Source organism: Corapipo altera, unplaced genomic scaffold (genome assembly GCF_003945725.1).
Source record: "Corapipo altera isolate COAL_440 unplaced genomic scaffold, ASM394572v1 79, whole genome shotgun sequence".
NCBI classification, from domain to species: Eukaryota; Metazoa; Chordata; class Aves; order Passeriformes; family Pipridae; genus Corapipo; species Corapipo altera.
Window position 1 is genome coordinate 330,110 of NW_020884927.1, and position 13,515 is coordinate 343,624.

Below are 13,515 nucleotides of genomic sequence, written 5' to 3' on the forward strand. Positions count from 1 at the left end.
AGGAGCTGCTGTTCCGTGTTCATATGGATAAGATGGTGAGATTATACACTGAAAAGGTACTTCCAGGTTATGAGAAACTTCTAACAGTGAAGGCAGTGAGACAGTGGGACAGAGACAGTAGAACTGCAGGTTCACCATCAGTGCAGGCTCTGCAGAGAACTTTAAACTCGTATTTGGCTTCTCTGGGACCTTCCAGGTCTATCTTCTAGGACTCTGGAAACAGTGAAGTTGGCTTTTGCAGCATGTATAACGAACAGATAAACCAGGAGTGTCAGTGTTTTGAGAACTGAGACTCCAGATTTGAGCTACTCCAGGTCTGACCAGGCAGCCAGCACTGGCCACTTCTGAATCCAGCTGCAAGTGTGAGGATACCTATCAAATTTTACCATGTTTTTACAACTTGGCTTACTACCTGCTGGAGGCAAGGTTCTCCTTGGCTTCAGTGGATTCAAGGCAGACCCTTAAGGTCACCAGTCCTCGTAGGCTACAAAATAACCAGAGTGACAGCTGGTTGCCTAGAATGTGACTGTATTGTGTGTTTTCTGCTATTTCTGCTGTTTCGTTTTCCTGCCTCTCCCTTCACCTCTTCAATGTCGGAGTTTTCTGGCAGAGCCCTTTGCACTTTGTAGTCAAAATGTCTAAAGTGTTTCTTAATAAGTAACTGGAAATAATTACTCCTGACACCTGCACAGCAGACCTAGACCTTCTGCTTTTACAAGTGCGTGGTGTTCAACCCTTAAAAGTTTTACACTGCTGTTAAAGACCTGTTTTAAAGTGCCTTTTTGCCAGTTCCCCTCCCTCAATGAGTTTCAGGGCTGTTTTTTCGATAGTGCATTGCCACAGCCATTTGTTGAGGAAGGCACATCTCCATGAAATTTATTCTTTCGGCTTCCAGAAATCACTTCCAAGGCTCAGCCTGACAATCATCTGACTGCAGCAAGTGCTTCAGCCACACATGTTCTCTTCAGACCCCTCCCAATGGCTCACAAGGAGTTGTACAGAGGGGTAGTTGGGGTGACTGGTCTCATCAGAAGGTTGCATTCAGCTCCAGTCTCAGAGCTTGTGTCCAGCCGGGGACACGAGAGGTGGTACCATGGTGGAAATGTTGGATCAGGGAGTTTCAGGGGAAAAGGAGTGTTGTCTTGGCTCTGGTGCCAGAGCTGTGAAGTATGAAGCTGGATCTGAACCTCTTTGGGGCTCTGGCACAGACTGAAGAATTTGGTTCAAGGCTGTCCTTGGTTTAAGCTTTAATGAGCTCGAGAGGGTGGGCGGTGGACTCTGTTCTCCATAAACAGTGAGCTCCACCACATCATCATGTATTTGGTACCATGCACAATGTATATTATTGTCCAGCAAAACAAAACTTAGGGCTGAGGAGACCATGAATATGTGCCTGCTGACAAAACCTCTCACAAAAGGCTATTGGATAATCTGAGTAGATGTGAAAGCACAGCGGTGAGGAAAGACCAAGGAAAACTTTGGTAGCAGTGAATAGCAGTTTGAGAAAAATTCCTGAGCTTTAAGGACCTAAGAGTGGCCAGGGGTGGAGACAGACCTATACACAAGAGAGGGGTCTGTCTCCAAAAGGACATGCTCCTTCCCTTGCACTGAATCATGCTAATCTCCTGTCTATCCTGACCTTAAAATATTAAGGTCAGCACACAATCCCTGCTTCCCCTTTGCCAGTGGCTGCTCCCATGCAGCAGAAATGCCACGCTGATTTTTCCCTCCACCCATACAGACCCTTTCATGCTTTGGTTCCCTGCATGAATCAAATTGGTTCCTCAAGTTTGACTTGAAATTCTCCAAGAAGACAAACTACCTCTTGACTCCAGAGAGTTTTGGTCAGATTTTGCTCTCTTCGTTTCCCTGAACTGGACTTTCTTAGATGTTTTCAAGAGAAGCTCCGTGAGACTTTTTGCTCTCTGATTGCCTTCCCTTCTTCTATTTTAACACTTTGCTTCAGGCCAAAGATCATTAAACTTACTGTTTCCAAACTGCTCTCTATCAGTTCTTCTCAAGAAGTTGCTTAATATGCCATCTGGACTTTGACCTCCTTAGAAAATATTCTTTCATTACCTTTGAGTGTGTTTTTCAAGAGGGTCCTCCTCACCTTCCCGTTGGCATCCTCACCTTCAGTGAACTTTGTTTTTCACCCCCTTCTCTTCATGATGCTCATTTGGGGGTACCAGAAGTTATGTGACCATTCCTGTGCTGATGACTTACAGTTCTGTTGCTCTCCTCCAGATTTTTTTTCCTGAGTAAATTTGATTTTCAGGCAGCCTTTTTGAAGGCTTAGGGTTGGTTTACCAATAACACAGCCAACAGCAACTACTTTCATTGAAGCATAAAAGATAATTACTGACTTGGAGAGGGTGAAATGGTCTATGAAATTTCTATAGACAGCATTTCAGCTGCTGTGGAGCTCCTAGACAGAGACAGCTTGCAGCCAGCCAGCAGCAGAGGTAGAAAGTCTCAGGTCTATTTGCACCACTCCCTGTGACCATACTGTCTGTCTCAGTCTTTCCACCATAATCACAGTGAGTTCCTCTCAAATTCAGAGTTCTTGGAGTCTGGAGTGAGTTTTCTGAGAACTTAGAAGTAAATCTTTTTTAACTACAAAACAGAAGAAATCAAAGAACTTCCTTTAAAACACCCTGAGCTTTCCGTGGTGGAAAGCCTTGTTCAGAAGCCCCAGCAGCATAATGATGCAGATGCTTTAAACTTCATGTGTAGCTGCATGTGAACTGCATAAACATGGTCGAAGGGCAGGGGAATTGTGAACAGTTGGTGTTATAAATACTTTCTGCAGTTATATAAGCTGGGGCCAGCTCATATATCTGGCAGAGGTCGGTGGATCCTGAAGGAGGGCCAGCCCTTCCATCAAAGGTACCTCAGGCAATGGCCATCTTCCTGTCTGACTAACTGTCATGCGCTCGTTCCATCCGTGGCTGTGACTCAGTGTTTGGGGAACACTGGCCCCGCCACGCAGGTTCAGCTTTGTGGTTTGCTGTTTAAAGGTCCCGTGGTTGCTTGAGAATGTCCTCTGGGACAGCCCTGACACAGGAACAGGTTGGCTTCTTGGGAGCTGGCGTGGACCAGAGTCCTTCAGCGTTGCCGCTGATCATGGCTAGAGGCAGAGTCTGCCCAGGGAGTGTGAGCCTCCAGGGGTGTGTGAGGAGAAGTGGGGTCCACACCAGTGCTAATCGTTCAGTGGACTTGTGGACTGGGCATCTTTTGTTCCTTGATCAGAGTGGGGGCTTGGCCTTGGGGACGTTACGAGCTCTGCAGCTGGTAGGTCTGGTCTGGAGGGACAAGGTGTTGTGAGGTCAGAACTGAGGTTTTCCAGCTGTCTGGACTTGTTTGGGTGAGCAAGTCCAAAGAAGTCTCTGGTTCACTTGCCCTGGAGCGTTGGACCCCCTTTATATCACAGGCATATTGAAGATTTTAACTTTGTTGTGTAAATGCTGACCTGGGGAACCTCCTTGAGCTGGTTCTCAGCCACTTAAAGCCCAGTTTAGCCCATCTCCCAGGGCAGGAGGAGGCAGAGGTGAGAAGGAATGCCTGATCCACAGAGGAGAGAGAGGGGAGGCTTGTCCTGTCAGGATGTTATGAACTCTTCCACATCTTGCCCTCACAGCCAGGATCCTGCAGAGGGGAAACAGAACTTCCTGGTCCAAAGCTGGGAGCTCTCCCAACTCATCAGGAAGCTGTGGGGACAGGGAATGAAGGGATAGGGATGTTCTGGAAGGCAGGCAGGGTTCTCATGCTGTTTCTAATCCTGCCATTTAATTAGCTGTTAAAAAAAGTACTCAAAATATGATCATCTTTGTGGAGTGTGGGGGAGGAATGAAAGAGGGGAAGCCAGCAGAGAGGAGGGGAGGGACAGGGTATCCCAGCCTTGGCATCCCTTCCCTGTGAGAGTTTTCTCCCTCCCTGTACCGGAATCCCATTTATTCCACGCCTGGGAAGAGTGTTGGGTTTCTGCTGGGAGGAGGCTGCTTGGTCACAAGGCCCCCCGTGCCCTGGTGCTCAGCCCCTTTCCCTGTGGTTAGAGCTGCAGGATGTGTGCAGGGCTTTCACATCCCATTTACTTGTTTATGAACACTGTTTTCTTTCTGTGTGCACATTCCTCCTTTCAGACCTTTGGGCAGGCAGCCCCCTGCCTTGCTCAGGCTTGGATTTGGCTGCAGAGATGCCTTTTCTTTCTATTCTCTCTTCTCTCATGCCCTGGTTTGATTCAAATGAGAAGGAGCTTTTTTTTTTTTTTTTTATGTACCCACTGGGCTCTCCATCAGTGGGATGCCCTTTGCTATCTATAGCCTTTACCAGGGTGGTGATTGAGAGGGGGATGGCTTCCAAAACCTGATGGTTGACAGGCAAAAACATGAAGGTCCCAAAAGGATTTTTCAACCTCTCTACCTTCTTGTAGCCCATCTCCAGGCAGCTAAAGGGTCAAGAGCTGACTGATGGGATGCAAAGTCCTTTGCTCTGTTGTCTTACAACTAGAGAGAAAGGGAATGCAGCTACTCTGTGACCCATCCTTTGCCTCAGGCCCTGGGCAGAAGATCCTCGCTGTGGGAAGGAGAAGCAATAAACATGAATTTTGAGCTAAGAAGTGGTGCCTCTTGACAGGTCAGTGGTGTCTCTCAACCCTGCCATGGGCCACACACGCAGGATGCTCCACTGAAGATGCCACCCTTATTTCTTCACCCTCTCACGACCCTGCTGCGAGGGCTCGAGAGAATTGCTGATGGGCGTCTCTGAAGGTCCCTTTCCAGCCCCAAATGCAGTGTTCACCCAGCATGGCTCCCCTAGAGCAGTCACAGACCTGCTGGTGTCCTGCCAGGGACACAGTGCTCCGAAGAAAACCCTCTCTGGGAAGGAATGCCCTGTACTCGAGGACGTGAGGTATTCCGGTAGCGCACGGAGCTGATTTCAGGCAGCCTCTGTGGCTGGAGACAGGATCACGCCGTGGCCCCCTGCCAGCTCTAGCTTTGCTGGCAGGGGCAGTGATCATCAGCAGAGATGCAGTGGCAGAGGGCTCTGCCGTGAGGTAGCTGGCACAGTAAATCCCCCAGGGCCCTGCAACGGAGGGAGCAAGCTGTGCCAGAGCCAACTATTCGCCACGCTGCCATCCAAACTGTCTGGGTTAAAAGTGGTTGTGTAAAAACAGCCTCCCAAGCCACGGAGGTGTTGCCTGGAGTCAGCCTGGCACATGCTGGGGTCTGCTTTTAGCCCACTTGTCTTGCTGATACTCCCCAACCCTTGTTCCTCTGCTGTAAAGCAACATGGAAAAGTGGATGGAACATGAAAATGAGAGGAGAAAAAGGGAGGAGAGGGAGAGGGAAAAGCCTCAAAGCAGGGAGAAAAATGCAGAGATTTCAAAGATATTTTAATCTGGATGAAAGAAAGGAGGCAAATAAAAGGAGACCAGAGAAGTAAATTTTTTTTGTTCTTGAGCATCTTCTGTGGACCGTTTCCCGGCAGATGTGGCACAGAGCTGTCAGTGCAGAGTGTGCATGCCAGATCAGGAGCTGGAGAGGCTGGCAGTGAGCAAAGGGAAGGCTCTACTCCTCATGGCTTTCATCAGCATCCTTCATCCTTGCTCTTCCCATCAGACAGGCCCACAGGAGAGGAAAAGCGACTTGTCCTGCAGCCATGAGCAGATTTAGGGCAGTATCGTCAAGGGTCCTGCCCAGCTCTGTGCTGTTGCTGTCAGTATGAGGTGGAAGTGCTGGGCAGTTTCTGGGGGACTTCGTCTGTGCCCATGCCCTGATATCTTTGACAGCTGAACCTGCGTCAGGCTGGCTTGGAGAAGAACTGCCCCCTTTGTGCCCCCTGGAGTCAGGGGCTGGGGTGGCCCAGTGAAGAGGAGTGGGTTTGTGAGGGGTGGAGGGATCCTGCCTGGTTCGTGTGGTCTACCTTGCCACACACAGATCCCTCTGAAGGGGATGATAGGATCTTCACAATCTGTGTTTTGGGAAAATCCCACTCTGAAATACACTACATTTGTGTCAGGTTTGTGGTAGAAGTTTAGTGGATTGCAACAGAACCTCATAAGAGGCCTCAGGGTCTGGTTTGGAGGTTGAAGCAATAGATCACGGATGATTTCTCAGCCTGGGCCAGAGGCAGTTCATTGGAATCTCCATATGGACTTGTGCTGAAGGTGGCTTCCAATTGGCGCAGCCAAGTGTGTCAGGACTTCAGCACCTCGTTTTTCTCACTTGCCAAGGGGGCTGGCATGCCAAAGCCACCTGTCTAGGCCAGGGAAGAACTTCTGGCCTCTGGTTCAAAAGATGATCGATCCCTTTAAAGTTGCATCATGGCTCGGTTTGGTGCCCTGGCTCCAAACCTCATTTGGAGTTGTAAGTGTCATCCAAAGCAGACGCTGAATCATAAATATGCAAAAAGACACAGAGGGAAATGGTAGCTGAAATGATTGAAGGTGTGGAGGGGGGAATAATGTGGTCAGAAGGGGAAGAAAAACCACCTACCCCACTCCAAGAGGGCAAATGAGCCTCATCCCATCCTACAAGAGGCTGAATAAATCCATCTTCAGGTCTACATCTGGCACCTTGTCTGTGACCTGGACTCATAATGAGAGGAGTTTTGCCTCTCACAGGTGAGTAATGGCAGGTGATAGTCTCTGTACTTGCAATTCCAGGTGGAGTTGTCCTCAACCCTGCCTACTATGGCATGCACGGCCACACCAACACCATGATCCATGAGGTGGGACACGTCCTGGGGCTGTACCATGTCTTTAAGGGAGTGAGCGAGCGGGAATCCTGCGATGATCCCTGCAGGGAGACAGCTCCCTCTATGGAGACGGGAGACCTCTGTGCTGACACTGCCCCCACCCCAAAGAGCAAACTCTGCCGGGATCCAGACCCTGCCAACGACACCTGCGGCCAGACGCACTTCACAGGGACACCCTTCAACAACTACATGAGTTACACAGGTAACGAGTAATCATCGTCAGGGGTTGTGAGGGGTCACCTTCCTTCAAACTTGGGTTTTCCTCCCTTCCGCCTCCATCAGGAGTCCCTTTCCTTATTCCCTAACCTATGTAGCCCCTCCTGGTGAACTGGGATGTGGCAGGCAGTGCTTGCAGTGGCTTCTTAACCCCTTTCTTGCTTCAGGCTATTTCCATCCGTCCCTCCCTCCCTGCCCGCGGGTCATTGGCAGTGCAGCAAGGCTGTTCTTGTCTGCGTGGTGTCGTGCCTTTATTCTCCAGTCCTGAAGCTGCTGCTACTATTATTATTATTATTATTATTATTATTATTATTATCATTATTATTATTATTATCCTTCTGAACCCTTTTGGCTTGGTTCCCAAGGGCATGCTGCAGAGAGCGCTGCTGTTCCTCCCGGCATCCCAGGAGGACCGCAGCCTGAGGAGCAATTCCATGTCCCCTTGCTCGACCCACGGCCAGCCCCAGGCGGGCGGTGGCCCTTCCCAGGTGTCGGAGCCAGCCGAGCTGGTGCTGGGCAGGTGCAGGGTTGTGGAGCTGCTGAGGCAGTGCCATCTTGTGGCTTTGGGGACACACGACACCAGAGAGCCCCGGCGGGAGAGACACCACGCGCTGGTGCCTCCCGGCTCTCCCTAGAAGCCCCCCGAACGGTTTGGCCGTGAAGAAGGTGCGTCTTTGCCGCGTCCGACTGGCTGATCCCCACCACCCTCAGCCTGGGCTGTCTTTCCCCCCAGATGATGACTGCACCAACTCCTTCACCCCCAACCAAGTGGCCCGGATGCATTGCTACTTGGACCTGGTGTACCAGCGCTGGGGGCACGGCAAGAAGCCGGCGCCCATCCCGATCCCTCCCATGGTCACGGGGCAGACACAGGACTCCCTCAGCATCTACTGGCTGCCTCCCATCAGTGGTGTCATCCACGAGAGGTGAGGGATCTGCTGTCACAGTGGTCTTGGGATTGCACAGGAGCCTGCTGGAAGGGACAAGAGACCCTCTCTGGTGTGGACCCCCCACCCCTCTCCCCCTCGGTCGTCTCCAGCAGAGCCCTCAGACACAGGAGCCAGGCTGCTGCCGTGGCCCCGCTGGCAGATGGGCTCTCCCGCAAGCTTTCCGCTGTCGGGGTGCCGGGAGGGGAAGCCAAAGAGCATCAGGAGGCAAAGCCAGCTCTTAAACCCCAGAGTGCAATCGGGGAATGAAAAATGAGCTTCATTTAGCACTTATTGTATAAAGTAGCTATTTACCAGGAGGAAATGCAGCCCTGTGGTTAAGGCAGGGAGCTCGAACCGCAAGAGCTGGGTTTCGTTCCCAGCGCTGTCACGGACTCGCAGTGCAGCGAACTGGGGGTAAGGCAGGAAACTTTTCAAACCGGAGAAACGGTGCCAAGGAACTAGAGTTGTTTGGCCGCTGAGCAGTGCGTGGCCACGAGTGTTGGGTGGCTGTCTGTCTTCTCCCCAATACCTGGGAGCCACCAAGACTTGGATACACCACCAGTGCCTCTGTTCAGCAGCCCCTCTTACTAAAACATTTTGGTTTTCACCAGGCTTTAGGTGGTGGGACCACATTTTTTTTTTTATTATAGGACCATTAGCACATACTAAAGAGCTCTTGAATTTGTTTTGATGCTGTTTCACAAGGCTGTCTCTTGTAATTAAAAGGCAAGTGCTGTTTGATGGCAGCTGGGACACTCCTGGGTCAGTGTTTGCTGCCTTTTCAAAGAGCTGATGCTCTCCACAATGGACCTTTTGCTCAGGGATAACAAGGGCACATGCATATCACCCCAGGCATGAGAGGCTCTGAGTACTGGGTGGCCTCTAGTGATCCAAACAAATTGCTTTGGTGGGGAATTAAGTGGTTTGGAAGCAGGAAAAAATGGCTCTAGAAGGGAGGCACTGGGTCCTTCGACCGTCCTGAGTTCTCGTTTATAACTGGTTCAGCAGCTGATCTATGGTGAGGGGTCTGCATCCCCTGAGATGAACTGGTCAAGGAAAGAGACTGAGGCTGACCCTCATCACAGAAAAATGCCTTTTTCTTTCCTGGAGAACACAGTGGGACAACCTTTAATTGACACATTTGTGACAGATTTGTATTACAGTAGTGCTGAAAACCTGACTCCGGATTTAGCAGAGACAGCCCCAAGAGCACCCACCCAACTCCAGAGGCACTGCCCTGGGAAGTGTGGGATCTCTTTAATTCTGATTGGTGAGTGGGGGACAGGCTATTCATCCCAGACTACACAGTGAGCATGGAGAAGTGGAGGGATTAAATCCAGCCTCCTATGGCCACTCTTATTTCCCTGTCTTTGAAGAAGTTTATTCCAAACCAGGATGATATGCCCAGGGGTTCTCTGAGAGCTTAGCTTTACTTTTCCAAGTTCCCATCTGATCCCACCTGGACAAAGGTGGATGGGAAATTGACTGGTCACGGTTAGACATGCCAGTGTGTGTCTCCTGTCAGCAGGGAGCAGGACACGCTCTGTGACAGCTGTGCAGAGGATGGCACCTTCCGACAGTATGTGCACGAGGCCTCTTCCCCTCGGGTCTGCGACTCCTCCGGCTACTGGACCCCAGAAGAAGCAGAAGGTAATTTTCTCCCCTCTTTTCCTCTCTGTGAATCCCCAGACGGAGATGAGATCTTGTTGGGACAAGAAAAAGAATCTCTTTTTGTTTTAGAGAATCAGTTGTCTTTCCCTCTGTGGGGGCTCTGTAGTGCGGGAAGGACATCTTGGTGCCCAGGAGATACCTGAAAATGGCCAGCTGGCTTTGGGCAATCCAACTGACACCCCAATATCAACCCAAATAATTGTTCAGACCGGTATTCTTGAGAGATACTGGCCAAAAGGAGGGGCATTTCATTGAAATAAGTCTTAAAACATAGATCTTGGGACCTCATTCAAAACCTCGGGGGCTTTGGTACAGCTTTGTCCAAGGAGAGCAAGAGAAGCTCTGTGCTGATCCCACTGAGTCTCTGCTGAGCCCTGGGCAGTCTGACTTGGATGCCATTCCTCCCTGGCAAGGTGAACAGCAGCAGGGTGTTACAACTTGTGCTGAGATCCAGATATTGGTTTAGAGACCCACCTTGTGGGCATGGTGGTGACTGTCAAGGTCACACAGCTGCCACAGGAGCTGTTGGGCTTTTCATGCTGCCTGAACTCCTCCAAGAGCAAGGCAGAGGAGGCAGGAGACCAGGTGAAGTGATCCCGTGGGCTGTGTGTGGTGCATGTGCTGCTGTTGATCCTCTGGCTCCCTGTGCTTCTGGTTGTTCTGTGCATCTGCAGCAAGCCTGTGTTTGTTCTGGTGAAAAAGAGAGGTTTTATGGTTTCTTAGAAACTTTTAGACTTGTATTAAGTGGATGCAGGCTTCGAATTGGTGCTGGGCCCTAAGAAATGCATCCAGTGGTTAATGAAGACCAGGGTATTTTTACTACAGGAGAATATGTTGCTTTCTGAGTCTGAAAGCCCAGCACTACATATCTTTTGGTGAGTGCTAATCCACCATCAGAGGAGGCAGGCTGGGGGGTCTGAGGTCAACCTGGGCACTGTTCTGGAGGTGTTGGTGGGAGAACAGCCTTCCAGACCTGCTTCCCTGCTTTGAACCTGGTCCGTCCCTGTCTGTGACTTGTTTCCAGCATGTGCCTGTGGAAAGCTTCAGTCTCTGCTCTGCCTGGAGCGTTCAGGTGCCCTTGGCAAGCTTTCTACACCCGTGAGACTACAGGAGGCAAGAAGCCTCATGTCCCCCAGCTGTGTCCAGGCTGTCCCTAGAGCCTGACACTGCATCCAGCTGCAGTGTGGATACCGCTGTCCCTGTTTGAGAGGGGTGTGAGACACCAGATGCACCAAGCCTTGTGCTTGTAAGCATATACCCAGGAGCTGGGAGACCAGTGGTGCTTATTGCTTTCCAGGATGTTAAGGCAGATGCCACAAGCTCTGGGATGTGACCGTAGTAAGTGTGATGTGTAAGCACCTACAGAGAGGATTGTGCCTTTGGGTCCTCTGCGAGGTCAGCTGTCCCCTGGTTCTCACCAGCCTCCTCCTTGTTGCTTCTGCCCAGGCCCCCCGGATGTGGATCAGCCCTGTGGGCCCAGCCTGCAGGCCTGGAGTCCGGAGCTCCACCTGTCTGACATGAACATGACGGTGCCGTGCCCCCAGCCCGACGGCTGCATCCTGGAGCTGCGCTTCCTGCACCCCGTCTACCCCGACTCCCTCACCCTCTGGACCACGTACCTCTCCACGGGCTCTCCCAAGGCGCTGTCTGACATTGAAATCCTGACAGAGCAGGGGGAGTCCATCCACCTGGGGCCCCTGGACACCTTCTGCGATGTCCCCTTTACCGTGAAGCTCAACATCCCCAAAAAGATGTCCGGAGTCAAAATCTACACCTTTGACGAGAGGATGGAGATCGACACGGCCCTGCTGACCTCCATGCCCCACAGCTCCCTCTGCTCCTCCTGCAGGCTGGTGCAGTACCGGCTCCTGAGGGACCCCCCGTTTGCAGGCGGGTCCCCCGCTGCCCCTGTGCAGCTGCATCGCCAGTTCATCGACACGTGAGTGATGAACCTGCTCCATCCTGGGCTCAGGGCGTGCCTGGGACAGGTTTGATGGCCTCAGGTCCCACCTCTTTAAATACCTGGAGGGTTTTGCTTGTGTTTTGGGTTTTTTTTTTTTCCCCCTTCTCTGGGAATTACCACATCCAGTGCTATTGAGGAAGCGTGACCCACCACGGCCCTTGCCCATGAGCCCAGGCTAACTAGAAGCAGCTTGTTCAACCCAGAAACATTTTCCCCAACAATACAATCACTAAAATTACATTTTCCCCATCAATACAACTAGTAAAATGACCTTTTCCACAACAATACAACCAATAAAATGATTGCTTGAGATAATGTCACTTCTCCCCAGCTCAGACCTCTGAGAAACAGGCAGCAGCCCCCTCTGCATGACCTGGAAGAGACCTTCTTCCCACAGTCTCTGCCTCTGGCAGAGTATGAAGACACATGTCCTACTGTGATGCTGCATGGACACACACATGGTATCTGCAGTTGTGGTGAGCAAATCTGTTGCAGATGTTGCTGTTCCCTCAAGTTGTCTCTGTCCCTGCAGGGAAGTCACACCTGGGCACGTGTACCACTACCAGGTGCAGGTAGTCTCTGGGACAACCTTAGGAGAAGCCTCCCCACCGCTTGTCCATGTCCACGGAGCACCCTACTGTGGGGATGGGAAGGTGACCACGTAAGTCAAGCTCTCAGTGGAGGTTCTTTAAAGCTGCCAGGTTGTCCTGCCCCAGAGGGAAGCAGTGGGTTGGTCCTCCACCCATGGGTCCTTGGCTGAAGGTGCTGCACTGAATCCCTGCAGCAGACTGGGCTGTAGAGCTTGTGTTTTGTAAAAGGCTGTGTGCACAGGGGATGGTGTTTTTGAGGGGTCCAACCTGAAGATCCTCTGTGCTTGACTGCAGTGCTTGAATTTTGGCCCGTCTCAGTGAACTGTCACAGAGGATCTGCCTTTGGAACTGGTCAGTATAACTTTCTACACAGGGCACAGGGTGATGGCCCTGCAGAAATAAGTTCTGCAACAAGCACAGTCCCACGCAGTGTGGGGTCTTTAGAGAGCTGTCTGCTCACTGCTCAGAGACCCCAAATGATGAGGGATGCACCATTTCTACATTGAGAGACTCCAGTCCTCTGCCTGGGGGTTAATTATGCCAAATTTCCATATTTAGCTTTTTCAGACTTCCAGGTTATTCAGAATCTCTTTCCTTTGAAAACAGTTTTCTTAGCAGTGTGAGAAAAGGGAGAGGAACCTTCTCTCCTTTCTCCTGCCTCTCCTTCTCCAGCTCCCACTGAAACACCAGTTCTGTCTCAGAACCTCCCACCCTCTCCAACACTTGCTTACTCCAGCAACAAGCCTTCCTGATGCTTGGTTCTCTACTTCTTCTGTTCTCCCAATAGTTCTTGCCTCAAGTGTTATAGGAAAGTCACAATATGGTCATGCCTTCTCCCATATGCTGTAATTCAACCTCTTTTTATCACCTGGCAAGGTGTTTTCTTTTTTCTACCTTATTCCACATATATTACTTATTCCACATTCCTCTTTTCCCTGCTTCTGCAGAATTGGAACCAATATATGGGATCCTCACTCATGACTGGGCAGAAGCACAGGAGTGTTGAGTGAAAGAGGGTGTTAATACATCTGTTGTCCCCTTAGGAGCCTGGGGGAGGAATGTGATGATGGGGACTTGCTGGATGGAGATGGCTGTTCCAGGAAGTGTAAAAAGGAAAAAGGCTTCAACTGTGTTGGTGAGTCCAAGTGGATTGAGACAGAGTTCCAACTGGATTGACTCCTTTTGAGGCAGGAGTCAAACCTGTACGTTATTCACCCTGCTTCTTAGAGCAGAGGGTGATGCACCTCATCTCAACAAAGCCTGGGTTTGCAGTTGGACTGATCCACGGATCTTGTCAGGCCCTTGTGGTGGGAAAACCCCAGGCTAAATAACCAGCAAAACTCCTGTAACAGGAGGAGGTGTGTGTGCCTGGAGCCTGGTTTGTGAA

The 13,515-nt window shown here is 50.9% G+C and overlaps 1 protein-coding gene across 1 annotated transcript in view; it reads left to right on the forward strand.

The window, feature by feature from the left end:
- Nucleotides 1-13,515, forward strand: part of PAPPA2 (pappalysin 2) — an 88,770-nt gene that overhangs the window by 27,791 nt on the left and 47,464 nt on the right. The window contains exons 5-10 of the mRNA XM_027658350.1: nucleotides 6,668-6,961; nucleotides 7,709-7,901; nucleotides 9,433-9,554; nucleotides 11,022-11,514; nucleotides 12,071-12,199; nucleotides 13,172-13,263. Of these exons, the coding sequence (XP_027514151.1) occupies nucleotides 6,668-6,961; nucleotides 7,709-7,901; nucleotides 9,433-9,554; nucleotides 11,022-11,514; nucleotides 12,071-12,199; nucleotides 13,172-13,263 (1,323 nt within the window). The remainder of the gene's footprint in view (nucleotides 1-6,667; nucleotides 6,962-7,708; nucleotides 7,902-9,432; nucleotides 9,555-11,021; nucleotides 11,515-12,070; nucleotides 12,200-13,171; nucleotides 13,264-13,515) is intronic.